This window comes from Raphanus sativus, chromosome 4 (genome assembly GCF_000801105.2).
Source record: "Raphanus sativus cultivar WK10039 chromosome 4, ASM80110v3, whole genome shotgun sequence".
Lineage (NCBI taxonomy): Eukaryota > Viridiplantae > Streptophyta > Magnoliopsida > Brassicales > Brassicaceae > Raphanus > Raphanus sativus.
Genome location: NC_079514.1, coordinates 5,006,706 through 5,031,231, shown reverse-complemented (window position 1 = coordinate 5,031,231; position 24,526 = coordinate 5,006,706). Strand labels below are relative to the sequence as shown.

Here is a 24,526-nt window from a genome sequence, read left to right as displayed (position 1 = left end):
ATTAGGGTTTACATTTAGATTAGGGTTTAGTGATTAGAATTTAGGGTTTATTATTTATAAGGTAAGGGTGTATGTTATGGATTAGTGCTATGTTATTTATTATATTCCATTCTATTTGAATTTAGAGTTTATCTTGGGGTTAATAGTTTATATTTAGGTTTAGGGTTTACTGATTAGAATTTAGGGTTTAATGTCCTATTGTGTTCAAAAGTATATTTTGATAATTTGGGTTGAGGTCAACATTAACTTATTTCATGTAATCATACACATTTCACCAATATATACTATGTTATTTATTTTGTTCCATACTATTTTGGGTTATGATTTATATTTGGGTTTATGGTTTTTATATATATGGTTTTAGGGTTTACTGAATAGGGTTTAGGGTTTACTATTTAGGAGTTGTGGTGGAACTGAGATAAGGTTTAATATCTAGGGATTTGGGTTGGATTATGTATAGTATTTAGTGGTTGTTGGTGGGATTATAATTTTATACTATTTAGTTGATACGGAATGGAAAATTTGTTATATGTATATGTGATCAATAAAACTATATGTGGTGGTTTCTTTTTCTCTCAAAAAACCATGACGTCGCTTAATATATAAACTGTAACTGGTAATCTATTAAATGAGAGAGCATAACCGGATAAAATAGGTACAAAAATCCTAACATTAAATTATGTCAAAATCATAGCTATATTTTTAATTTCACTTCAACAAAAAGCTATTTGGCCAATTAGCCCATGAATTAATAAGTAGGAAAAGGCCAAACAAAAAATAAAATAAAATCATGTACGGAAATAACACGGTTTTAGATTCGTTTAGAGATAGTCAAATGCGAGTTAGACACTTTCACACTCGAAATAAATAAATTGCAGTATTGTTTTGCCATCGCAAATTCACAGTTTAATTTGGAGATACTCCAAAATTTAACAACGCAAAACCTTCTATCCTTTTTGTTTGATTTCTTCTTCGTTTTAAAGGTTTTATTAAGTGGAGAACTGAATTATTAACCTTCTTTTTGTGAGAAATTGGGAGAAAAGCCTCCCAATCTTTATTCAATAACAAACTCCAACTACAATCGAATCTGTCGTGGCCTTAGCGGTCCATCGACGTCTTCACTCAATAAACTAACCACTTCCAACGGTGCAACATTCAATCTATGAAAACCAAACGGAAAAGAAAAAGTCAGGTTAACCAAACCATCAGATAGGCGGTTTGCTTCCCTGTACACATGAACTATCCGGACCATTCATTTTAACACATGTTCTATGAAAACATAATTAAGTGTTTTAAAGTACATTCAAATACTCATTCTTTCTAGTTGTGGATTTTACGAGGTACTAGTGAAGTTAAGTCTGGATATTTTATTTAATATCCTTAAAATCGAATCAAATTCATATAATTGAAACTAAAACTAAATCAATATCTTGAAGAGTTTTATACTTTTCTATCTGAAATATTTAAATCATAGCTGAATCAAAAACCAAACAAATATCTAATTACAGTATAACCTCTTTAAATTAATAATCGATAGATTAATATCTCTATAAATTAATATAATTTTATAATCCAAAATTGATTTTTGGATTCAATTAGTATCTCGATAAATTAATAATCTCTATAAATTAATAAAAATATAGGTTTGGTATAGTTCCAACATTATTAATTTATATAGGTTTCACTGTATACATAAACTTAATGATGGATCTTGCCCTTATAAACCCTATTTTGATACGTTTCTAAAATTCTCTAGCACTGAAACCAGACTTTACTATATAAACTTATTCAACATTCTTTATTTTTTTAATTTGTAACCATTATATAAATTAATTTCATGAGTTTAAATTTAGAAAATACAAACTTATATATAGAAAAACATTTTTTTTGGTAAACTATATAGAAAACATCAGAAGGTGGAAGAACACGAATATGATCCGCCGGTAGTTCTCAGCTCTGAACAAGGCCAAGGGCTGACTTTGAGCGAAGTTCCAATAACATCGGAACACTTCCACGTGCGATACGAGTTCAAGCTTCCATGTAGACTAATCTCACTCAGACATATCGCTGTCATTATATGTTTGCCAAAGTTACATAAGAACTAATTCAATATGGTAAATACTAAAGAGCATATATAACTTTTACCTGTAAAAGGTGAACCCTTAAGGCCTTGAATGGAACCGGCGTTTTGAACGTTAACCCCCCAAACGTTATTAATATGTATTCCTTTAACGACTGGAAGAGCGTTCGGGTTATAATACGCGTCAGGGTGATCTCCCGTGTCGCCAGCGATCTTGATCCCGTACTTTGCGTTTTCAACATAGACGTTAGAGATTTTGATGTTTTTGATGTATCCTCCACGACCAATGTTTGTCTTGATGTTGACTCCAACGCCCATATTGGAGAGACTGATGTGTTCTGCTACGATGTTCTTGATTCCTCCTGATGTTTCGCTTCCTATTGCGATACCTGCGTACGGAGAAGATCCTGTGATGCGGCGGATCGTTATGTTTGAGCTTGGACGGCCGAAAGCGATTCCGTACTCGTCCCAACCGCTTTTGATGGCAACTAGGTCGTCCCCTGTTGAGATGTAAGAGTCTTCTATGCAGACGTTGTTGCTGGAATCTATCAACAAATTTAGAAAACATCCTGGTCAGACAGTTTTATCATTAGTCATTACTACTATGAGCATAACTAGTCATAAACAAAGCGAAATGAAACACTGGACTTGAATTTCTAAATTTTAAAAGTTAATTTAAATGATACAGTTTTGACTGCAAATTGTTAAAACCAATTTTTAATAAAGTTCTGAGTAAATTGTTTTTGGCCCCTAAAATCTTGTGACCGGTTCTGAGTATGAGCTACATTCTCTATAGTACGAAATATCTACTATTCACATGACACATGCACACTAAAAATGTTCCAAGTTTCTTTGTAGACATGTTTGATGAAGATGCAGATTCCTGAGATGTTCTGTATTAGTTCGTGAAGTATTACAGGAGGTACTACAGGCGTGTGGCATGAAGATGGAGCTGAATGGGAGTTCGGGTTTATTGATGATCGTGGGCTTCCTGAGTTAGAAAAGGAAAGAAAATATGTGCTTCAAGACATATGGACGTTTTCCATAAAGTAAAAGGGAGTTTACTTGAAGATGAAGTTTTCCATTAAGGTAAATGGAAAGTTACCTTATGTGTATTGGAAAGACTTGGAGAGCAAGTGGAAGACTTGGAGAGCGAGTTAAAGACGTGGAGAACAAGTTCTAGTCTGCTATATAAGGAGGGACGTGCCTTATGAGAAAGTAAGATCTTGTATAGAAGAGAGAGAGGGGTTTCATTGTATATTGGTGTATCTGCTTGGTGCCGAAGCAGTGTCTGTAGTAGTTGTCGATGGAGTCTGATGTGGACTTAGTTTGGTGTCCTTGGTGTTGGCGCTTTGTGTGGTGGAGTTAGCCATCGTGTGTGGAGCTCGTGGGTAGCTTCGTGTGTGCTTGGGTGATCAAGCTTGGTGTCATTGGTGTGCGTTAGGTGCTGACGTACTTGGTGAAGTACTTCCGTGAAGTGGAAGATTGAAGCCTAGACTCAGGGGGAGTTTAACAAAGGAGGTTTCATTGAAGAGGTCTCTGAAGATTGCAGCTGTAGAAGACAGTGTGCTCCGGTGAGCCGGATGGGATTCATGCATGCGTGCTTTATTCCTAATCTTTGTAGATTGCTCCTTAGAAAAGAGTGGTAGACACTCGTGTGTGTTGTACCATATAGCAATTGTAGGTTGCTCCTTGTTCTAAGTCAATGAAATCTGGACGAGGTCCCGGGGATGTAGGAAACGAACCCCGTTAACAAACTTTGTGTCTATTTTACTTTCTGCACTAGTTTCTCTGCCCTCACTACATTAACAAGTGGTATCAGAGCGGGGCTCGATAGAGTTAACGACTTAGTTTCGAGTAGATCAAGGTGAGGACAGAAACTTGTTCAGGAAGTAGAACAAAGTTTGATTGGAGATCGCTGAAGATGGCGTGATGGGATTTCTTCATAGATTTGGAAGGTGTTGATCTTCGAATTGGTTTTTCACCATGATGTGACTCATAGGGGGAGATTGAAGACGTGGTTTTCAAACCAGTTATGATGAGTGCACATGCATAGTCAAAAAGGGGGAGATTGAAGATGCAGATTCCTGAGATGTTCTGTATTAGTTCGTGAAGTATTACAGGAGGTACTACAGGCGTGTGGCATGAAGATGGAGCTGAATGGGAGTTCGGGTTTATTGATGATCGTGGGCTTCCTGAGTTAGAAAAGGAAAGAAGATATGTGCTTCAAGACATATGGACGTTTTCCATAAAGTAAAAGGGAGTTTACTTGAAGATGAAGTTTTCCATTAAGGTAAATGGAAAGTTACCTTATGTGTATTGGAAAGACTTGGAGAGCAAGTGGAAGACTTGGAGAGCGAGTTAAAGACGTGGAGAACAAGTTCTAGTCTGCTATATAAGGAGGGACGTGCCTTATGAGAAAGTAAGATCTTGTATAGAAGAGAGAGAGGGGTTTCATTGTATATTGGTGTATCTGCTTGGTGCCGAAGCAGTGTCTGTAGTAGTTGTCGATGGAGTCTGATGTGGACTTAGTTTGGTGTCCTTGGTGTTGGCGCTTTGTGTGGTGGAGTTAGCCATCGTGTGTGGAGCTCGTGGGTAGCTTCGTGTGTGCTTGGGTGATCAAGCTTGGTGTCATTGGTGTGCGTTAGGTGCTGACGTACTTGGTGAAGTACTTCCGTGAAGTGGAAGATTGAAGCCTAGACTCAGGGGGAGTTTAACAAAGGAGGTTTCATTGAAGAGGTCTCTGAAGATTGCAGCTGTAGAAGACAATGTGCTCCGGTGAGCCGGATGGGATTCATGCATGCGTGCTTTATTCCTAATCTTTGTAGATTGCTCCTTAGAAAAGAGTGGTAGACACTCGTGTGTGTTGTACCATATAGCAATTGTAGGTTGCTCCTTGTTCTAAGTCAATGAAATCTGGACGAGGTACCGGGGATGTAGGAAACGAACCCCGTTAACAAACTTTGTGTCTATTTTACTTTCTGCACTAGTTTCTCTGCCCTCACTACATTAACATTTGATATGTTTCTAACACAATAACCAATCTAGTAGTCTATTGTTGAGTAGGGTCTTTTAACGCCTTCGACAGAAAAAGAAATTCCAAATTGGGTTGAAAAAAGAGTTAAGAGTAAGATAAAACCTGGATCGATCCCATCTGTGTTGGGGGAATCTTGTGGAGCTAAGATGGTAACGTGATGGATGACAACATCACTGCCATAGATTAAAACGAAGAACATAGTCAATACCAGAAGAAGAGGAAGATATATCTATGCTTGGGATATCAAAAATGTAGTAACTAGCTTTTTTTGTACCTGCAATAGACAGGGTGAATGTTCCAGAAGGGTGAGTTCTGGAAAATAACATTGGAGATTATGATCTCCTTAGAGTTCTTGAACTCAATTAGATTCGGTCTAGTGAACCTTAGTGTTCTACTCCGCCACATGTTCCACCACACTTCTCCTTGACCGTCTATTGTCCCGTTTTGTCCTGTGTATATAGTATTGCATTGTGATGTCAAAAAATGTTAACGAGATCATATCACCAAAAGGACACAAAGGAGAAACACTCTGCTCCTCAGCATGTGTATAGATAAGGCGGTCCAAACTCACCAGTGATGACTACATCACGAAGGCCATCACCATGAATGAAGCTCATATACCGTGCCCCTGGTAACTCCCTCCCTCTTCCATAAGATGGCAAAGGATCAATCAATGGCCAATTTGATGTATCCTGTAGTTAACACAAACATATACCAAAATGTCACATTCTGCACTACTTAAGAAATATATATATATAACATCTGTTAGAACTAAACAATTTACAAGCTCAAATTCGGTCTTTAAACACACACATTAATACACCACAGTGACAAATACTAGTGATTTTGTTTTTGCAAACTTGAAGACAAAACCAATCAGAGAATCTAACTAAAAAAAACTGAACCCGAGGTTTAACATATATGACAGCATCCATGTGAGACTCACTAAACTGACGAGTCCACAATCTCAACATTAAAAATACTTTAACAAAGATATCTTCAATTTAATGTTATATAATATCAGATCTTTTATTTATTTATATGATGTACACACTTGTTAGTAGAGAATACAATATCCCTTTTTTTTGACAAAATTGATAACGCCAAGGACAAAAATTGCCAGCTATCTATGGGGTCAGCTTTGGAACATAGACATAAAAGCAGCACACCCACATGCATACAATAACGTTTTTAGCCCCGACGGTCCCATGATGCTCTGCTCGGATCAACTAATACCACTCCCCATACCAAAATTTACTTAATTAATTATATGATAATACGTGCATGGTTCCCAACTCTTTTTTTTTGTTTTTTAAGAAAAATATTTATCACAATCTAACTTGAACTTATTTACATTTTCAGATTTCAGATCCAAGCAAGCCGTCAAGAAAAAAAAAAGGCATTGCTGTTTTTGTAATAATTCACTTCCGTCTGACAAATTTGAAATTAAATATCTGTCCGAGCAGCTTTATTATCACCGATAGAGATAAACCACTCACACTAGTAGCAAGTGTGATAGAGACCCACTCACCAATAATTTATTACATTGAAAAAAATTGTACCTGAACGGCTTTGATAACAGCGCCTCTGGCCAAGAAAAGAGTCATATGGCTGGTGAGACTGAAGCTCTCCGTGAGAAACACTCCCGGTGGTATATAAAGAACCGTGCCTCCTCTCCTCCTCAGATGCTGAATCCTATATATCGCTGCCCTAAACGCCTTAGTGTTCACCGTCCTCCCGTCCCCGACGCCGCCAAAGTCTGTTATAGAGATCTTATCGTTCCGGTACCTCAAGGGAACTATTCCTGAACATGTCGCCTCCGAGTAGCCATAGCCATACGCCGAAGAAAGAGCTGTGATGAGTAGAAAAGCGGCGAAGCATGGGAGGAAGACAACTGATTTGGAGAGTGGCCACATTTTTTCTTGTCGTTGTTGCAGAGGTTTCTTTGGGAGGAGAGAAAATTTATTTGGAAGGATTACTTGTTTCCTTTGTAACTGCATTATTTACTCGATAAAACGCGCAATTTATAAGGATGAAGCGAAAGTAAAAATTTGACTAACGTTAAAAGGAGAGAGCATGTGCAAGCACGCGTGTGTAAAGGTAGAATTGGTTGGGCTCGGATCTCAGATTATATTGGGCCTTAAGTTTTGCTTATTAGCAAGCCACTATAGGATATAATATTTTATTTGGGCCTGAGTTTCTGTAAATTTTGGCCCAATACGGATCTTCGATAAAACCAAAATGCAGAAGTCGGCGATCAGAAATTTTCCAAGTCAGGTCAGCACAGAAACTTTCCACGGTGGAGATGGAGACGGCGAGTCCGTTGGTTCGTTTATGCTTAGAGGAAGCTTGCAAGAGCAGAGACGCGGTGGATCGATGGCGTCTTCAGCGCCGTAGCCTTGAGCGGCTGCCTCCTCACCTCGCCGATGCTCTTCTCCGTCAGCTCCTCCTCCGCCGTCTTCTTTTCCCTTCGCTACTCGAGTAAACTCTTTCACTCTTCATATATACATCTTCCGATGATCCGTTTAGAGTTCAAAACGATGAAAAATTAGCATGAATCTGATATCGAATCTATAAACGGTGATAGTTGTATATGCTTAGATTTGAAGATCGCTTTCGGATCTTAGTTTCTGCTGGAGGTTTCGTTGATTTGCTTCATTAGATTTCATGTTGACGTATCCTTGAATCGTTTTGATGATATATATCAAATCTAAACGAAACTCTTTTCTGTGCAGAGTATTCAAACATTCAGTGGAGAAGATAGATCTCCGAGGAGAAAGCTCCGTCAACGGAGAATGGATGGCGTACATTGGAGGCTTTGTTAATCTCTATTCTCTGAATCTTTCTGATTGCCCTAGAATCAACAACTCCACCATCTGGCCTATCACAGGTATATATATATGCTCTTCTGAATCTTCTGCAATGGAAGCTTATGGTGGTGGTGACAAATGTATTTATTTAATTTGTATGATGTCTTTTTTTTTTTTTTTGAAGGATTAACATGTTTGAAGGAGTTGGATCTTTCAAGATGCTCAAAGGTTACGGATGCTGGTATGAAGCACCTCCAGTCTGTTGTGAATTTGGAGAAGTTGTGGATTTCGCAGACGGGCGTTAAGGAAGCTGGAATCTCTCTTCTTGCTTCGCTTAAAAAATTGTCTCTTCTTGATTTGGGTGGCTTACCTGTTACTGATCACAACTTGAGCTCCCTCCAGGTACCAAGGTTTTTTATATGTGAATTGATTGAATTGTTCGTTAAGTATTAATCACCGATGTAGTTGGTGTAAGAACTCTGCCAAGGTTGTAATGTGCAACGCATTTCATAAGTATGTTCAGTTTAGTATTCTTGAAATATGTTTTTAGGTTCCAACCTCATGTATTAGATAAACATCCATGCGAGTGAACAGTAATTACTTTTATGTATTTCTGATCCCCGGTTCTTTTTCCTCCTCAGGCACTGACGAAGCTGGAGTACCTTGACATCTGGGGAAGCAATGTAACCAACCAAGGAGCTGTCAGTATTCTCGAATTTCCAAACTTGAGCTTTCTTAATCTCTCATGGACCAGCGTCACGCAAGCTCCAAACATTCCGCATCTTGAATGCTTACTCATGAACAAGTGTACCGTTGTCTCCATATCAAACCCTCACAGCAGCTCCGTATTAGCTTCCTTGAAAAAGCTCGTTTTATCCGGAGCCACGTTCAGTGCTGAAACCGAGGTCTTTTCCTTCACCAGCAAAAGCTCTATAACCCACTTAGACGTTTCCAAGACTTTCATCCAAGACTTCAGCTTCTTAGAAACTATGACTAAGCTGGAGCATCTTGATCTGAGCTCAACAGCTTTCGGGGATGACTCTGTTGAGTTTGTGTTATGTGTTGGTGATACTCTTAGGAATCTCAATGTCTCGTATACAAAAATCACTTACGCTGGGGTTGAACTTCTTTCCGGACACGTCCCACGGCTCGAGACATTATCTCTGTCCCAGACATCTATCGACGATCTGTCCATCTTGTGTATCAGCAACAGGATGCCTTGCATTAAAGCCCTTGACTTGAGCAGGACCAGCATCCGAGGTACACGTATAAGCCTTTCTATACTCTATTTGAATGGATAATAACAGTTCAAACTCTAACTCCACTACTTTCTTTCAGGATTCATCCAGCAACAATCTCCAGAAGAAGAAGAAGAAGCAAAGCCGTCTCTAGCAGCACTAAAATCTTTAACTGCCCTTACAACGTTGAGTCTAGAACATCCGCACCTAAGCGACATTGCTCTCTCTCCTCTGAGTAGCCTTACCGGCTTAACACATTTGTCCCTGAAAAGCAATTCCCTCACAGATTCCACACTCCACCATCTCTCATCTCTCCCAAACCTAGTCAGCCTCGGCTTCCAAGATGCGGTGTTGACCAACCTCGGTCTCGAGAAGTTTAAACCGCCGTCAAGCCTGAGAACACTCGACCTCAAAGGCTGTTGGCTTTTAACCGAAGCTGCTGTCACCGGTCTCTGCAAAAAGCACCCTCACATCAAAGTGATGCATGAGTTTGCTCTAGAATCCTCTTCGCTCGACCAAAACAAAACTCTTCCTCGGTCATCTCCTCCTCCGCAGAGTTTGGCAAAGGTAGGAAGGAGGAAGAACAACCAGAGCCCAGAGACTTCTGCCGCTGTTTCCAGAAGTTTCATAGGTATGCCTTTTTCACTGACAAGCTGAGAAAATGTGATTAGCAAGTGGTCAAAAGTTCTAATTGTGTGATATTTGTGGGATACAGATCAGAGGATGAAGTATAATAGGGAAGACTTGTTTGCTCTGCAAGATTCGCCCTTATCGCGATTGCTTCCACAGGAAGGGGAGTTTGTCAGTGTACCGGAGATTCTAGCTGATTTCGTGTAAAGACACGGTAAAGCAAAAGGGTTGATGAACAAGTTGTATTTTAGCAACACCTGAAAAAAAGACTAGATCTGTTTTGTTGTTGACAGATGGCCTCGTTTTCTCTTCCTCGAATTTGCAACGCAGTTTTACATTTTGGAAGAAACCGCAGAATATAAATTCTATCAGTTTTTTTAACATTCAACATTTAAGTATTCAACAGAAAACTTGAAAAAGGAGTAAAAAGTATATTTTAGGCAGTTGATACGAAGAGCATGTTAACAAAGTCATGGTCTGAAAGCTTTCATTTGTAGTTTTGTACATTTCAACGATCATATTCTGTCAAATGAGGAAGGGAGGAATCGATTTATTTTGGTATATTTCATTGGAAGTTTGTGGCTGACTTGGTCCCTGAAAATGTAGAAACTAACGACAGCCCTCGTGAGTCGTGACACCGCCACGTTACTTGTTGCCCTTTCTACAATATCCAAGAAGTTTCGTCTGGTGACAAGAATTGATGCAATCCAATTATTATTATACAACAACGCGTAACCCTTAATAATACTAGCAATCATCTGATAAGACCCGCTTATTAATGACATTCTTACGTCTACGAGTACTATATTCTATAAATTAGTATTTAATAATATGCTTGAATTATTTCGTGTTCGTATGTTCGTTACTAGTATAAAGATTAAATGCCAATAATTATGGTTATCACATCACAATCATGCTTATTCAGACGATGTAGCTGCAAGACAACGGTTTCAACTGTATTTGCGCACCGTATGATTTACGAGATTGTTTGAAATTTGGTCAAGTGGCTATAGTTTAGTAGTTGTGATTGAGTTCATAAACTGATTTCTGAAAGTGATATATTAGATCGATCCTGTGTTAGTTTAGGCTTTTGTTGATCCCTGAAATCCGGAGAGAATAATGTGAAATGATGGCTTTGACATCTTTTCTGAAACAGATCATGCTAAGAATTATTGGATTCTATTATTGATTATTTTTTTAGGGGAAACAAATATGAATGTATCTACAAGCTATCATTAAGTAACACTAATAGAGCAAAATGGGTTTGACCATTCGAATTCAAGTAATATTATTAGTGACTACTGAATCTCAGACGACTAAAAAAACAAACAAGACAGGTTAGTGGTTAGTTGCGTTGCCAGGTTTTAACACGGTTTTGGACTTTTGGTTTATTTTAAGCTTTGAGGCATAACCGGTGAGAACATGAACTTGCGTCTTGCGTCTTTTACAATTTTAAAAAAAAAACTAATACCAAAAAAAAAAGAAAAAAAAAGTTGTACTGATATAATAAAAAAAAGTTTCCACAATGGTAAACAACATTAATTACTAAATTCTTACTAACACAATGCCAAATGAATTGAAAAATGATTTTACTAATTACTTTCATAATCATCATAAGCTGTGCATGTTTGTTTCATTTTCTCCTCACACTTAGATGAATACTAGCTGAATTAGTCCGGATATCCCCATTTGCTGTTAGTGAATACAGAGCCGTGCTCACCTTGTTATTTTTGAGGCATTGGCCTCAGGCCCTCTCTCATATCAATACAATTTGGGGCCCCCATATTCATAAATAATAATACAATCAAAATGATAATATGATCAATGAAAAACATACTAGCTTTAATACTTTTTAATAATACAATCATTTCTGTTTAATTGTTGTAGACATTAATTTATTTGTCTTATTGTTTTATATGTCAAAAACACTTCTTCCATATAGTGTTTGAGTTTATATTTATAAATTTTCAGTTGTAACCAAAATATAACATTTACCGTTAATCTTCATAAGATTAATTTTTTCTTAAACATAATGTCAAAATCATTAAAAAATTATTTTCTGGTTCATATTAAAAAAATAATACTATTGTTTGAGATAAATTAAATCATTTTTGCCTCAGGCCCCTAATAGCCTTCGCACGGCACTGAGTGAATATTGAGCTATTAGGTTTAGGTTTTGTTTAGATTTGAGCTCTATTTCTTAATCAGATTTATTTTTATTTTGTTCAATTAAACTACAAGGAAACTAGCATCTTGATAACGGGTTAACAAATTTTTGGTTGGTTGGATTTATAATCAATAAAACTAACGATAAATTGTATTTTTAAAATATAAATCTAACAGATCAGCATGGTTTATCCATCTATCGCGCTAAACAGACCACACTCAACATTATATAAACTCATATCACGCATTAATCCATGCAAGTCACCAACTTCTAACATTGACCCGCAGAAGAAAAAGAGAAGAAGAAAGATTATTTTTTCTTGGGCACTTTCCAAGTTTTCTTTTTTCTTCTACGCACTCTTTTTGTAGGCATTTCACAAACCAAAAAATTATATTTCCTTTTTGTCTCAAAATTTGCTTTAAATTTATAAAAATGGGAAACTGTTTGAATGGAGGAAACAACGTTACAAGAATGGTTCAAGAAGAACAAGAAGTGAAGAAAGATTACAACAGAAAAGATCGGAAAGTGAAGATTGTTCTGAGAAGAGATGAGTTAGAGAAACTCATCCTCTTCCAGTTAAATGCCGGTGGTGACGTCCAAGGGAAGGGAGAAACAACTTTGGCTTCTTTCGGGGATTTTCTCAGGGAACTAGAGGCGGAGAGATTTGCCGGAGAAGCCGCAGCTAAGGCAGCTGAGGAAGAGGAAGAGTCTCGCCGGAGATGTCGGAAGTGGAGACCGTCGTTGGAGAGAATTACTGAATGGCCTGAAGAAACACTATAGTAATCACTTTTTAATCATTTTTAGATAATTAATTAAGGTTTTAATTTATTTAAGTTTCTTTCTCTAAGATAGGATTTTCGTGGGGGAGTTTGCATTTGCTTGTTTTTATTTCTCTTTTTTCCTATGATTTTTTTTCACCTGAGAAGTGTTCGCAAGGTGAGATATCTTCGGTGTTTGAAACTGGCAAATGTTTATTTACCCCATAGAAAATCCAAAAAAAAACATGAAGTTTATGTATTGCATTTTCTTCTCTCATGTATAAGGTTCAGTTTGTAAAAGTGTCAAACATAAATAAACTAGTACTTTAGTGTACATCAGTTGTGTTGCTTTATATAGTACTAGTTTGTTGTTATATAATCGTAGATTTTCATTAAGCTTACACCCTTAACCAATGTGGTTAAGATTTTCTTCTAATTATCATGAAGAAGTACATATATGTATTGAAACCTAACTTGATACAGTTTGTGCTTCAAACAAATCGATCAAAATACTAAACAATGATGATACGTAGTTGGTGGTCTCGTTTATTCAACGCTACATTCTGCTTTTCTTTGAGAGCTACCACACAACGTACAATGGATAACTGTTGTATAAGTGATTGATACGTACATCTTATATCATCAAAATGTTATCCACCTGCAAACAGCAAACTGCAGCTAATGAGTCATGTCTCGCTAGACCCGTGAATAAGTAGATAAAATTAATCTTAATCGGTTATTTTTAAAGAGAGTGTTAATCAAGGTATATATATTTAACTAGTATAACAATTTCATATTGGATGATTTATCGCTTTTTACTGCGAAACTTAATTACCTATAAGATATTCAGGTTGATTTAATAGTCTTTTCTCGCTTGCTTATACTACGAAAATAGATACGTTACCTAAAATATTCAAGCTGAATTAGTATTCATTCAGATGATTAATTCCATATTTGAATATTCAAATCTTTCCCAGTTCATTCTTACTTAGAACAGTATCAAATGCACGCGATAACTTGATAGATAGGTAGAGATATATTAACCTAACACTACAAAACTTTGGTAAATAAACCCCAAAATTAAGTACTAAAAACTATTCCATCTTAGATAACCAGCTGTCATTTTCCTGTCGCTCTTTATTACAAGCAACCACAACCATAGAGACTTGAAGCTGATGAACCGGGACGTGTGCTATCTGGTCCACCACATGCTCGAAATCCAAAACACTATCGTTTTTGCATTTCCCTAGTAGCCTTTGAGCTTCCTGCTTTGTCATCTTGATCTTAATCCTCACAACCTCCTCCTTCCCTTTAACTTTATTTAAACTCTCTTTCTCCTCCAGCGGCTTCTCCTCCGGTACAAGTTCTTGATCAAGATCGAACCTCACTGGCTTCTTCGGCTCGATGATTATATTATTCTCTAACTGAAACCTCACAACCTTACGTGGCTTCTGACCTTCTTTCTTGGCCAGTGGCTTTGCCATCTCTTCCTCTTCCTCTTCGAACCTCAAGGATTTGTCTATCCTCTTGGCTCTCTGCAAGCAACGAGTCTTCTTGGTGGGTTCTACTGAAACCTCTGATGCGTTCAGAGGCAACGTTATGTCTAAGTCGTCTCTGTAAATTGATTTTGCTTCTAGAACGCTCTCGTATCTTTCTTGGAGTCCGTTGAAGCATCTAGATAAAGTATCCATCATTCTTTTTCTTATTCTTCTTCTTCTCTATTGACAAAGGAAGAGAAAGTTTGTGTGTGTTATCTTCTTGTCTTTATGGGATTTTAAGTCTGTTGTTGTGTATATTCAATGAATGAGAGACGTGAGTATATATATAGGCGACCCAGAGTATGCTTTGATTAAGTAGACATGGATAGTGGAGTATACTTTGGGGTAAAGAGGATGACGCCACTTGTGGGGTATTCGAATTTATTAGAATTTGTTTTGTTTTATTATGGAAAAAGTGTAAGAAGCATCTTTTACTTATCAATATAAACCCCTTTGACAGGTCCATTAATTCACAGTCGATGTTGAATTGCGAGGTTTCAAGTTCAATAATGGTAAAAAAAAAGAGAGAGATAGTCTTTGTTAATAGCAAATCATATGAGTATCATTTTGTGTGCATAGTTAATGAGTTTGGATGCAGATAAAAGAGTCATGGGCTAATGCAATTAAGGTAAAGGAAGCAAACGTAATATCATCACTAATCAGTCAAAAGCTTTACCATGACTTTAAAGTTTTCTCTCTTAATGCGTCTGAAAATGATTCGTCACATTTATCCGATTTTACATCATTATCTATCAGAAAGATCATCATCAACCAGTGGTTCTAAATACATATATTTCCACAAACAAAAATGATTGCGTGCCACTAGGGGCATTCTATATTTCTATATGACATGGTCAATCACTCCATTTTGAATGAGTCTAACTAATAGAAAAGAAAACTCAGTAATACTACTCTAATGTTTGTATTTCAGTAATATCTACACACAGCTAACAAAACCCAACAAGTATGAACACATGTGTTCTTCACAGATTCTTTACGTAATCAATCAAATATTCGGGATTGATAGCCGATTACGATTTCCTGATATATATAATCGCGTATGAAATTATGTTAATTAATTAATAGACCGTCGACTAAAAGCATCCCTAGCAAAAGCAAAACATATTGAGAAACTTGTAGTATATTTTAGAAAGTTTATTACAATATTGAGTTTTGTACATAGAACTATTAGAGTAGAAGAAAAGAAACAAAAAGTGTTAAATTTAGATAACGCGTTTAAGCTTACCAGAATTTTGGGGCTTGACTAAGTCATGATTCTATCTTTTCCCATCAAACACTCATATTATAATGTCCCACTACATATATAATAAAATCACTATTTATCTTTCTTTTTTTTCTTTTGAACATTATTATTTATCTTTGGAAAAGTATAAAACTATTTACCCAAAAATACAAATATTATAATGTCAATCTAAATTATAAAGAAACACTATAAATATTGTTTTTCAATATCTAAGAGCATCTTAAGGGAGGGTTTTTTTCCATAGTTTCTCAACATATATTTATAAAGTAAAATTAGATAAATGAAAGTAAAACAAGGGAGCAGAGCTGGACAAACTAACATATGATAAGATAGTCAAATGAGTCTTAATTTTCTACTAATTCAGTTTTATATTAATTACAAAATATATTGATCTCATAAATAAATTTATTTATTTAAAATATTGTTGTTTAAATAGATGAAATTATTGAAAACGTAAATATATTTTAATCAGATTTTTAATATGTGTGAAAAATATCTAAATGACATTTTTTTATAAAAAGGATGAGTGTATCTCTGTGATCTGGTACCTCTTGACTCTCATAAATAAGCAAAGCTACATGAACATTGTCATTGCCTAGAATCGATTCCAAATGCAAAGCCCGAGAACATGGAAATATTAAAACACACTTCTAAATGGGCAATAAGCTTAGCTGGGCCTAACCATCGTAATAGGCCCATGATTGTGAAAACTTTTAAAACAGAGTCGACGTTTCAAAGAAGAAACAGAGAAAATTTACAAAGAGGCCGTCAAACTTTCTCCCCCCATTGGGTACGAAGAGCGAAAAAGATGAACGTAGTTCACGGGCTGAAGAGGATTCCTCGCATCAAATTCCCTCAGCGTCATTTAAAACCTTCAGGTTTTTGATCCATCGTTGAATCAAGCAAGTTTGATGATTCATTGCCATCACAACATCCATTCCTCGTTTCGTCGGTGGTGGTGGTGGTGGGTTTTATTCAATGAATGTTTTGAGTCATTTTTTTGCCACCGGGGAATCTCTTTCTCAAAACCGTCTTCAGGTACTTTAAACGACAAGTTACTGTAACCGCTCTCTTTCTCTGTCTCGTTCTCAGCCTTTGATGTCTCTATGTTCCTCTTGAGCTCCTTCTCGATGCCTTTCTCTCCGTTGCATAGTCCTCTCCCTCCCATCACTTCCCATAGGTTGAACTTAGCCATACAAAAACCCATTACAAAAAGCTTCCTTGGAGACAGAGTTAGTAGAGTCTTGTCTTCTAACCATCAGTTAATCTGTTTCGCGTCAGACAAGGAACACTTTCTCTTTGACCCTATTAACCAAAAAACCCTAGAAATATCTCTATCATCATCTGTTTCCTCTTCATCATACATTACTTGATGAACGTTTGTTCCGGTTTATGTTTAACCGGATGGTTTGTTTCGAATTAAATTAGATACATTGGGGGGCTTTCATATAATGTTCAATTGGACCTAGTTCATTATAATGGGCCTTAATTACAGATTGCTGAGTTTTCCTTTAATCAAAAAGGCTGCCAGATATCACTTAGACTATATTTGAGAAGTGATTTTGCCACATGTCTTCTCTACAATCATTCTCACAAAAATAATATGACATGGTTATTATAATTGACGACATGTCTTATAGATTAATATGACATGGACAATTATATTTAATGTTAATTTATATTTTTGATAAACTTTTTAAAATATGATAATAACCCATATATTACATTTATTTTTGATTTAAATCCCCTATACTATATTTGAGAAGTGATTTTGCCACATGTCTTCTCTACAATCATTCTCATAAAAATAATATGACATGATTACTATAATTGATGACATGTCTTATAGATTAATATGACATGGACAAATATATTTAATGTTAATTTATATTTTTGGTAAACTTTTTAAAATATGGTAATAACTCATATATTACATTTATTTTGATTTAAATTTTTGGACTTTTTAAAATATGATAATAACTCATAAATAATCATTAAAATAAAATATATTTCAATTATGGCATTTCAAATGTCAAAATATCATTTAAATTAAAAATATTTTCGAAATATCATTTAAATTAAAAATATTTCGAAATATCATTTAAATTAAAAATATTTCAAAAATATATAAATATTTTAGAAAATTATAAAAATTAAATCATAAAATCATTAGTTTCTTATGTATATATCTACATATTTTATTAATATTTTTTAATTTTAATTTTTGACAATTGTGAAATTTTACATCCCCTAGACTATATTTGAGAACTCATTTTGCTACATGTCTTCTCTACAATTATTTTAACAAAAATAATATGACATAGCTACTAAAATTGATGACATGTCTTATAGATTAATATGACATGAACAATTATATTTAATGTTAATTTATATTTTGGTAAACTTTTTAAAATAAGGTAATAACTCATATATTACATTTATTGTCGATTTTTTTATTTTTGGACTTTTTAAAATATGATAATAACTCATAAATCATCATTAAAATAAATATATTCAATTATGACATTTCAAATTTTCGAAACATCATTTAAATTAAAAATATTTCAAAAATTATATATTTTCAGAAAATTATAAAAATTAAATCATAAAATCAGACTAAATAGTAAAATCATTATTTTCTTATATGTATCTACAGATTTTATAAATATTGTTTAATTTTAGTTTTTGACAATTATGCAATTTTACATATTTATTTAAAATAAATAGCTAGAAAATTCTAACTAAGATTATAATTTTAAATATATACATGCACATTCTTAAATATAATTCAAAATAAAAAATTGTTTTTATCTTAATTTTAATGTTCATTTAAATCAAATTTATATTAAAATATTGATAAAAAGAAAATTTATAATATTAATAAAAAAATAAATATAATTTATATTTATCTGTTAAAAAATATTTTAAAATTTCTTTACTGCACATGGTGCAAGAGAACACCTAGTAAGATAATATAAAGAGAGCATGTATTCGGTCAACGACATCAATAATTGAAATCCCATTCTCCCAAATTATCATTACAACACACACACATACCCACTTTTGTCTTAGGGATGTTCCATTAAAAACTCATCGTCATCATCACCAAATGCTTAGTTGGCAACTTCTGTCACCTAAAGATTCGATATTTAAAAGCACAAGATTAGATGAAAGTTTTAGAATGATTAACTTAATTTATCGGTAAAGCTTTGATCAAATAACAAACGAGGTTTTTATTTAATCTCAAATAACTTGGTTAATAAGTACTCCCTCTATTTTTTAAAGATACATATTCTAGAATTTTCACATATATTAAGAAATTACATTAAAAATGCATTGATTTTTGTGAATAACAATTTTCCATAACTTTTAACCAATAAAAATCCAATAAACACAATTAATTTTCTTGAAATTAACAGATTTTCATTAAATAATACATTGAAAAGGTAAAAAATGTATCTTTTTAAAACAATTTTTTTTCCTAGAACATGGATCTTTAAAAAACAGAGGGAGTAGTATAAATTAATGTAGAGTCAGAAAAATGCCCCCATGTGGGTAATAGCTTGTCCGTGTAACCTAAGGATAAAAGTGTCTTTGTCAGTAATGCTTAAACCCAAACTTCATCCAATCCAAAAACCAAAATTGGGTCAAAAAAACACTTTTTTCCCCTAGAGAACAGAAAAAAACACAACAGATTCGTGTTTCAACCTCTCTCCTTCCAACAGGTAATTGCAATTCATCTGATCTTCTCTTTAATGTTTTTCAAATTCTCCGAAGGTGTCTTTGGGGTTTCTTCTTTTGCTTATTTCTAGAAAATCATTCCATTGGAGAAGAGTTTTCTCCTTTTCTCATCATACTCTTCGTTTAGTGAAGTGGGATTTGTTAGAATTGGTATTGAAAGATAAAGAGTCTTTGATAATTCTCACTGAAGTCTAAGAAAAAATCTCTACTTTGATTAGATTTATTTGTTTATTTGTTGATGATACTACTTCTAAGATTAGATCTAATGATAACAAAAAAGCTTCAAGTGTCTTTATTCATGGCATATACTAAAATGAATAGTCTTTCTTTTTTTTTTTTGTTTCTTTTGAATGCAGACTCTCTCTCGCTCTTGTGGAATCAGAGCTCAAATCTATGGGTGATGGTACTCCTAGGAAACTAAACATCTTACCTGATCACTTTACTGTTCCTACTTCCACCACAGAAGATTCTCCTTCTCCATCATCTTCAAACCCCCAAGACGACGATAATATTTCTTTGAGGTAGCTAGCAGCCTGTTAGCTAGCACCATATAACTAATGCTAGAACAAAGGGGTCGAGACTTTGAGCTGACATCTTTTGTTTATAGAGTAGGGTCTCTTAGTCAAAGCCAGTCCAGTAGTACTCGCAGAAAACTGAAAAGAGCAGCACATATGCTGAATCTCTTCTCTCTTCGCCGTCTTCCTTGGGTGGTTTCTAATGGCCAAGAAAAGGTTCCAATCTCACTTCCTTTTCTTTTGTTTCATTATACTAGTTTCTTTCTCCTCGTTATCATCCTTTTATTGGACAGGTAGAGCTATCAGCAGCAGAGTTAGAGTCACTTAGATCAGAACTATCTGACTTGGAAGAAAGAGAAGCTTACCTCAAAGCACAGTAAGTGTTAGTTAATGTATACTACTAGTATTGTTGTTACCTATATACTTAAGATCACATCTTCTTTTGTTTTTTGTTTACTCCTTACATAGGCTTGAACATGTGGATGAAGTCTTGCGCTCTGCTCGTTTATCTGGCTATCTCTTTATCCGAAGTGTAAGGCTCTCTCTTACCCCATTCATCTAACGAGACTCCCATTAATTAGTGTGTATATATATTCTTATTTGACAAAATCTCACTTTTAACATCAGCGTTGGGAAGCTCTCCCTGGTGAACCACCTCCACTAGACGATGCAGAAGTAGATGACTGGCTTCCTAGATTCGTCGTTCTCCAAGGACCTTGTCTCTTCTTCTATTTATTATCTACTGGTAGGTCTAGTTTCACTTTTTAACGATCTTTTGTTTTCAAATGTTTATATCTTCTTGAAACTCTCTCTATTTTTAGATTTGAGCCCTCAAGATTCGACATTGCTAGCGGATATCGTTGAAGTTGGTTCGTTGCCAAGCTACACGAGAGAGTTCGATGAAACACATCACTGCTTTTACATCTTGACCCGTCAAGGTCTAAGGTTTGAGTGCTCGAGCACTTCTAAAACACAGGTGAGGGTGAACACCAAATAGATATAACAACACTTTGAGAGATCCTGCAACATGTTTAATGGGCGCTGTTTTTTTTCTCAGGTGGATTCTTGGTTGTCGGTATTGCGCCATGATTGTAGGTTTGAGCCTGAAGAAAGACTACCAAGTGGAGGAGTGAATTGAAAGATTGTTTCACACTTTTAACTGCTTTGTAACAGTTTTCATTTTTTTTTTCTATGTATATAATGCTTCTTTCTTAAGATGTAGTTAGGAATTTACGTCATTGAAAAGTTTTCTTACTGAACTGGTGAGATTATAACATCATACCTTATATGTGGCTTTGTTGTGGAGTTAGTTGGTGAAACTGGTAGAATATGAACTTTTAACTGGACTCTCGGTTTGCAATCATGAAAGAGTAGAGAAAGAGTAGTACTAGTGCGTTGAAGTGCATGTTCCAAGTTGCCACAATGGGCCAGAGCCAAGATTTACTTACTAAGAAACCCACAAAGCTTTTATGGATCTCTCTATATGGCTTACTCTCGTATTTTTGAAAAAATGCATCTAAGAAAGAAATAAATATACAGTTTGAATATTGGAGTCCCATTCGTTTGTTCATATCATAACTGTAGATCTAGGTTAAATAATTTTATCAGGCATCAATTATCAAAATTGGGGGTGTAGCTCATATGGTAGAGCGCTCGCTTCGCATGCGAGAGGCACGGGGTTCGATTCCCCGCACCTCCATTTTCTTAGTTTTGTGCACTTCCTTTAATTTCTGGACGTTTATACTTTTATTGTTTTGGTGGGTCTCTGTTAATTGAGGCGAAAGAAACTCGGACTTTTTCCCTTTGCCTCTGCTAATCACCACTTTTCGTCCTTTCCAAGTTGGAAAGTAACTACGTAAGGGAACTAGTATATATTATGAGTTTAAATAAAATATAAAATACCAAACAAATATTTATGTTTCTTGTGTTCATTACATAAAATATCATAAATATTTTGGTGCCGGGAAGCGGCTAGAGACTTTGTTACTTTGTATACAGCCATTTTCTTCATTGAATAAAGGAAGAGTATTCAAAGAGAACATTTGAAATAACATTCATCATGCCCATTAAATATTATGGTCCCGGGCTAAGTACCATCGAGAAGCGGCTAAAGACTTCAGCCTAACTCCATTAGATTGAATTGATCGTCACGATCATTTACTTGTCCAAATACCAAACTGCTCTTTTGATTTTACTTTTACTTTTACTTGATCGACTTTATTCACAGATTTGCTTCAATTATTATACATGCCATGGCACATGAAAGATATCTTATATGGCGCTTCTATCTCAATAACTATATAACATACACTTACTTCAATATAAGTTTATATATTGACTTTTTGGGGACTGCTTCAAACCCAAATAATATTTGACAATTTGGAATGTCACTCAATTTGACAAAGAGAAGAGCTATAGTTAGTAGCTAAACAAATCAAGAAACATTTATATTTATCCCTTAAATCTCTCCTGATCCAATATTGAAAAGACTTATTCATATGTTCTACCTTGCTTATCTCTATGCTTCCACGTTATAGTCAAATTCTGGCTCATTTAGCAAATACTATAATGAAGTTTATGTTCATATAAAAAAGGTTTCAACCTAACTAACCTTTGCATCTATACCTATGTCTTGATTTCTTAGAACATATATATATATATATATATATATATATTCACGAGAAATGTATGAGAAGTATAACTGAAAACAGAAAAAGGTGTTAAAGAAAATATTATACGTTTCGTGGATGACTCAAGACTCAAGTCACACAGAAAGTCCTTCGTGGAATTGAGGTCAACGGTGTCACCAATCTGCATGTTTATGATTAAATTAAGGTTTGAATTTGCTTATTAATAATCCAATGTTCCACATTCTTGCAAAAATATGCATCCACTAGTATCTTTTTGGAGTTAAATTGTATTTTATTGATTCTTAAAAGAGGTCGTATCATCATCGTATGTTATGTTATGGTTCCAATAGCATGTTGCCACTTCTTTACGAAATTGAAACTGTGTGTTGTCCGTTTTTGATTCATCTATCATTAAAGTAGAGAGATTTAATTATACTTCAGTTTCACCTAAAGTAGAAACAATCCTTGAAAGCTTTATCTCGTGACCCCGATTTTCCTGTTAAAATATATGTTCTATATTTATTTTTTTGTCAAAATATATGTTCTATATACTTTGCAAAACAACCACGACTATTTACTAATCAACTAAATCTGGAAAATGGACAGAAAATACATACGCATTATCTTTTGGGAAAATTTGGGAAAATGCCTTTCAATAAGATTATATTTTGAAAACTACATTATTTATTTTTGTTTTTGAAAACTACACTTATTTGTAAGTTAAATGACTAAACTAACCTAATTAACAATTGACACTAATTTTAATATTAATATCAAAATTAATATTTAAATTACAGTTAAATAAATAAAAACAGTTTTAGATATGGATGATAATTAATTATAACTAAATTGCTTATATGTATATTCACGTGTACCCTCAAATTGAAATTTGATACAAAATTATGTCTATCATTTTTCCAAAATAGAGAAGTTTAGGTGTACATTTCTCCTTACATCTATATGGCTGTGGACATGTTTATCTATCTTGTCACCAAATAAAATTTCTGTGGTAGTGTTGGAGACATGAAATAAGTAATTCCAGTATTGTAACCTAGACTTATCGAAAGTGAACAAGAAACAAACATGTATATTACAAGGATTATCCAAACATTGAATAAGAGAAACGAGTCTTTGAGATCGGAAATAAAAGAGTTATTAGCACTAACAACTTCCTTGCTTTCGTTCAAGAGCATGATGAATCTCAGAAAAAAAAAATTGATGAAGCAAATGGTCCAATAGCTGAAAGTAATGAGCCTCCCTCAGCCCTAGTGTCAATTTTCTGGGCTTCCAGCAGATGAATGCACTATGAGATATTTTTTAGAAGGGATTAAGTTATAGTTAGATAGATGCCAAATTTTTGTTACCTTCTTTTTAACCGGTTTTGCTCCAAACTTATGAAATTATAAATCTAAGTATATAATTATTATTTTATCTCAAATAAACTAATAAGAATATCAGATTTTATTTTTGTATAACAAAATGTGGGTTAAAATAATCTTATCACGTATGTATAAGTGTAGATTTCAAATGTGTTTAAATACAATGTATTTGTCAAATTTCAAATCTTAAATAAGGTATTTTGCAAATTATCCCTTATCTTTTTGTGTGTAAAAAAGATATCCGCATAATCTAAAATAATTCTATTAAGTGTTCGACTAATTTCTCCGCTGCCACCCGTAAACACAGTTTTTGCGGTTGGTAGCGATTGACAGTGTTTTAAAATAATTATGTAAATCGCTATAAATCACTTCAAACCGCTCCGAACCTCTTAAAATCAAAATCTGGTTTCATCTATCGTTTGCGGTCGTGGGCGGTTACGGGTAGATAAAAAATAGTTTTTCTAAATATTTTAGAATTTAAAATAGAAATACTATAAATAAAAATATACATTTTATATTAATTTAAATTAACAAACAATATCATAATTTGCTTTATAAAAACTTTAAACTAGCTATTAATTACAATTCTTTAAAAAGTAATACACATACATATATAAAAGTATACACATATATAAAACGAAACAAAATATTCTTTTAAGAGTTTAAATATAAATCTTCAAAAAAATTTATTAAAATTATAACTTTCAACTAATTAAAAAAACTAAATAGCTAAACATAA

At 34.5% G+C, this 24,526-nt stretch overlaps 5 protein-coding genes and 1 non-coding gene across 8 annotated transcripts; 4 read left to right on the top strand and 2 right to left on the bottom strand.

Moving 5' to 3' along the window:
- Nucleotides 1–1,770: 1,770 nt before the first annotated feature.
- LOC130510898 (probable polygalacturonase) lies at nucleotides 1,771–7,135 on the bottom strand. The gene is made up of 6 exons (XM_057007603.1): nucleotides 6,680–7,135; nucleotides 5,689–5,809; nucleotides 5,392–5,566; nucleotides 5,220–5,290; nucleotides 2,146–2,625; nucleotides 1,771–2,067 (listed from the first exon to the last, which is right to left on the bottom strand). Exons 1-6 carry the CDS (start codon nucleotides 7,115–7,117, stop codon nucleotides 1,910–1,912), a joined length of 1,443 nt encoding a protein of 480 aa, XP_056863583.1. The 5' UTR covers nucleotides 7,118–7,135; the 3' UTR covers nucleotides 1,771–1,909.
- A 132-nt stretch (nucleotides 7,136–7,267) lies between these two features.
- Nucleotides 7,268–10,183, top strand: LOC130510897 (LRR receptor-like serine/threonine-protein kinase GHR1). The gene is made up of 6 exons (XM_057007602.1): nucleotides 7,268–7,598; nucleotides 7,853–8,007; nucleotides 8,112–8,329; nucleotides 8,569–9,187; nucleotides 9,266–9,796; nucleotides 9,881–10,183. The coding sequence occupies exons 1-6, from the start codon at nucleotides 7,423–7,425 to the stop codon at nucleotides 10,000–10,002; spliced, it is 1,821 nt and encodes a 606-aa protein (XP_056863582.1). The 5' UTR covers nucleotides 7,268–7,422; the 3' UTR covers nucleotides 10,003–10,183.
- A 2,048-nt stretch (nucleotides 10,184–12,231) lies between these two features.
- LOC108834569 (uncharacterized) lies at nucleotides 12,232–13,074 on the top strand. Its single transcript, XM_018607904.2, has one exon. It carries the CDS (start codon nucleotides 12,395–12,397, stop codon nucleotides 12,740–12,742), a length of 348 nt encoding a protein of 115 aa, XP_018463406.1. The 5' UTR covers nucleotides 12,232–12,394; the 3' UTR covers nucleotides 12,743–13,074.
- A 613-nt stretch (nucleotides 13,075–13,687) lies between these two features.
- LOC108834568 (uncharacterized) lies at nucleotides 13,688–14,532 on the bottom strand. Its single transcript, XM_018607903.2, has one exon. The coding sequence runs from the start codon at nucleotides 14,412–14,414 to the stop codon at nucleotides 13,815–13,817; it is 600 nt and encodes a 199-aa protein (XP_018463405.1). The 5' UTR covers nucleotides 14,415–14,532; the 3' UTR covers nucleotides 13,688–13,814.
- A 4,585-nt stretch (nucleotides 14,533–19,117) lies between these two features.
- LOC108838569 (uncharacterized) lies at nucleotides 19,118–21,072 on the top strand. 3 transcript variants are annotated; one of them, XM_057007578.1, is made up of 8 exons: nucleotides 19,118–19,247; nucleotides 19,620–19,784; nucleotides 19,871–19,994; nucleotides 20,072–20,154; nucleotides 20,247–20,310; nucleotides 20,406–20,523; nucleotides 20,600–20,754; nucleotides 20,836–21,072. In XM_057007578.1, the coding sequence occupies exons 2-8, from the start codon at nucleotides 19,657–19,659 to the stop codon at nucleotides 20,914–20,916; spliced, it is 753 nt and encodes a 250-aa protein (XP_056863558.1). In that variant the 5' UTR covers nucleotides 19,118–19,247; nucleotides 19,620–19,656; the 3' UTR covers nucleotides 20,917–21,072. The 3 variants fall into 3 exon arrangements, with proteins under 3 accessions (XP_056863558.1, XP_056863559.1, XP_056863560.1); XM_057007579.1 differs by lacking the exon at nucleotides 19,118–19,247 and adding an exon at nucleotides 19,304–19,413; XM_057007580.1 differs by lacking the exon at nucleotides 19,118–19,247 and having other exon boundaries at nucleotides 19,648–19,784; nucleotides 19,876–19,994.
- Nucleotides 21,073–21,404: 332 nt separating this feature from the next.
- Nucleotides 21,405–21,477, top strand: TRNAA-CGC (transfer RNA alanine (anticodon CGC)). The gene has a single exon. It is a non-coding gene; the product is annotated as a tRNA-Ala (tRNA).
- The last annotated feature ends 3,049 nt before the right edge of the window (nucleotides 21,478–24,526 follow it).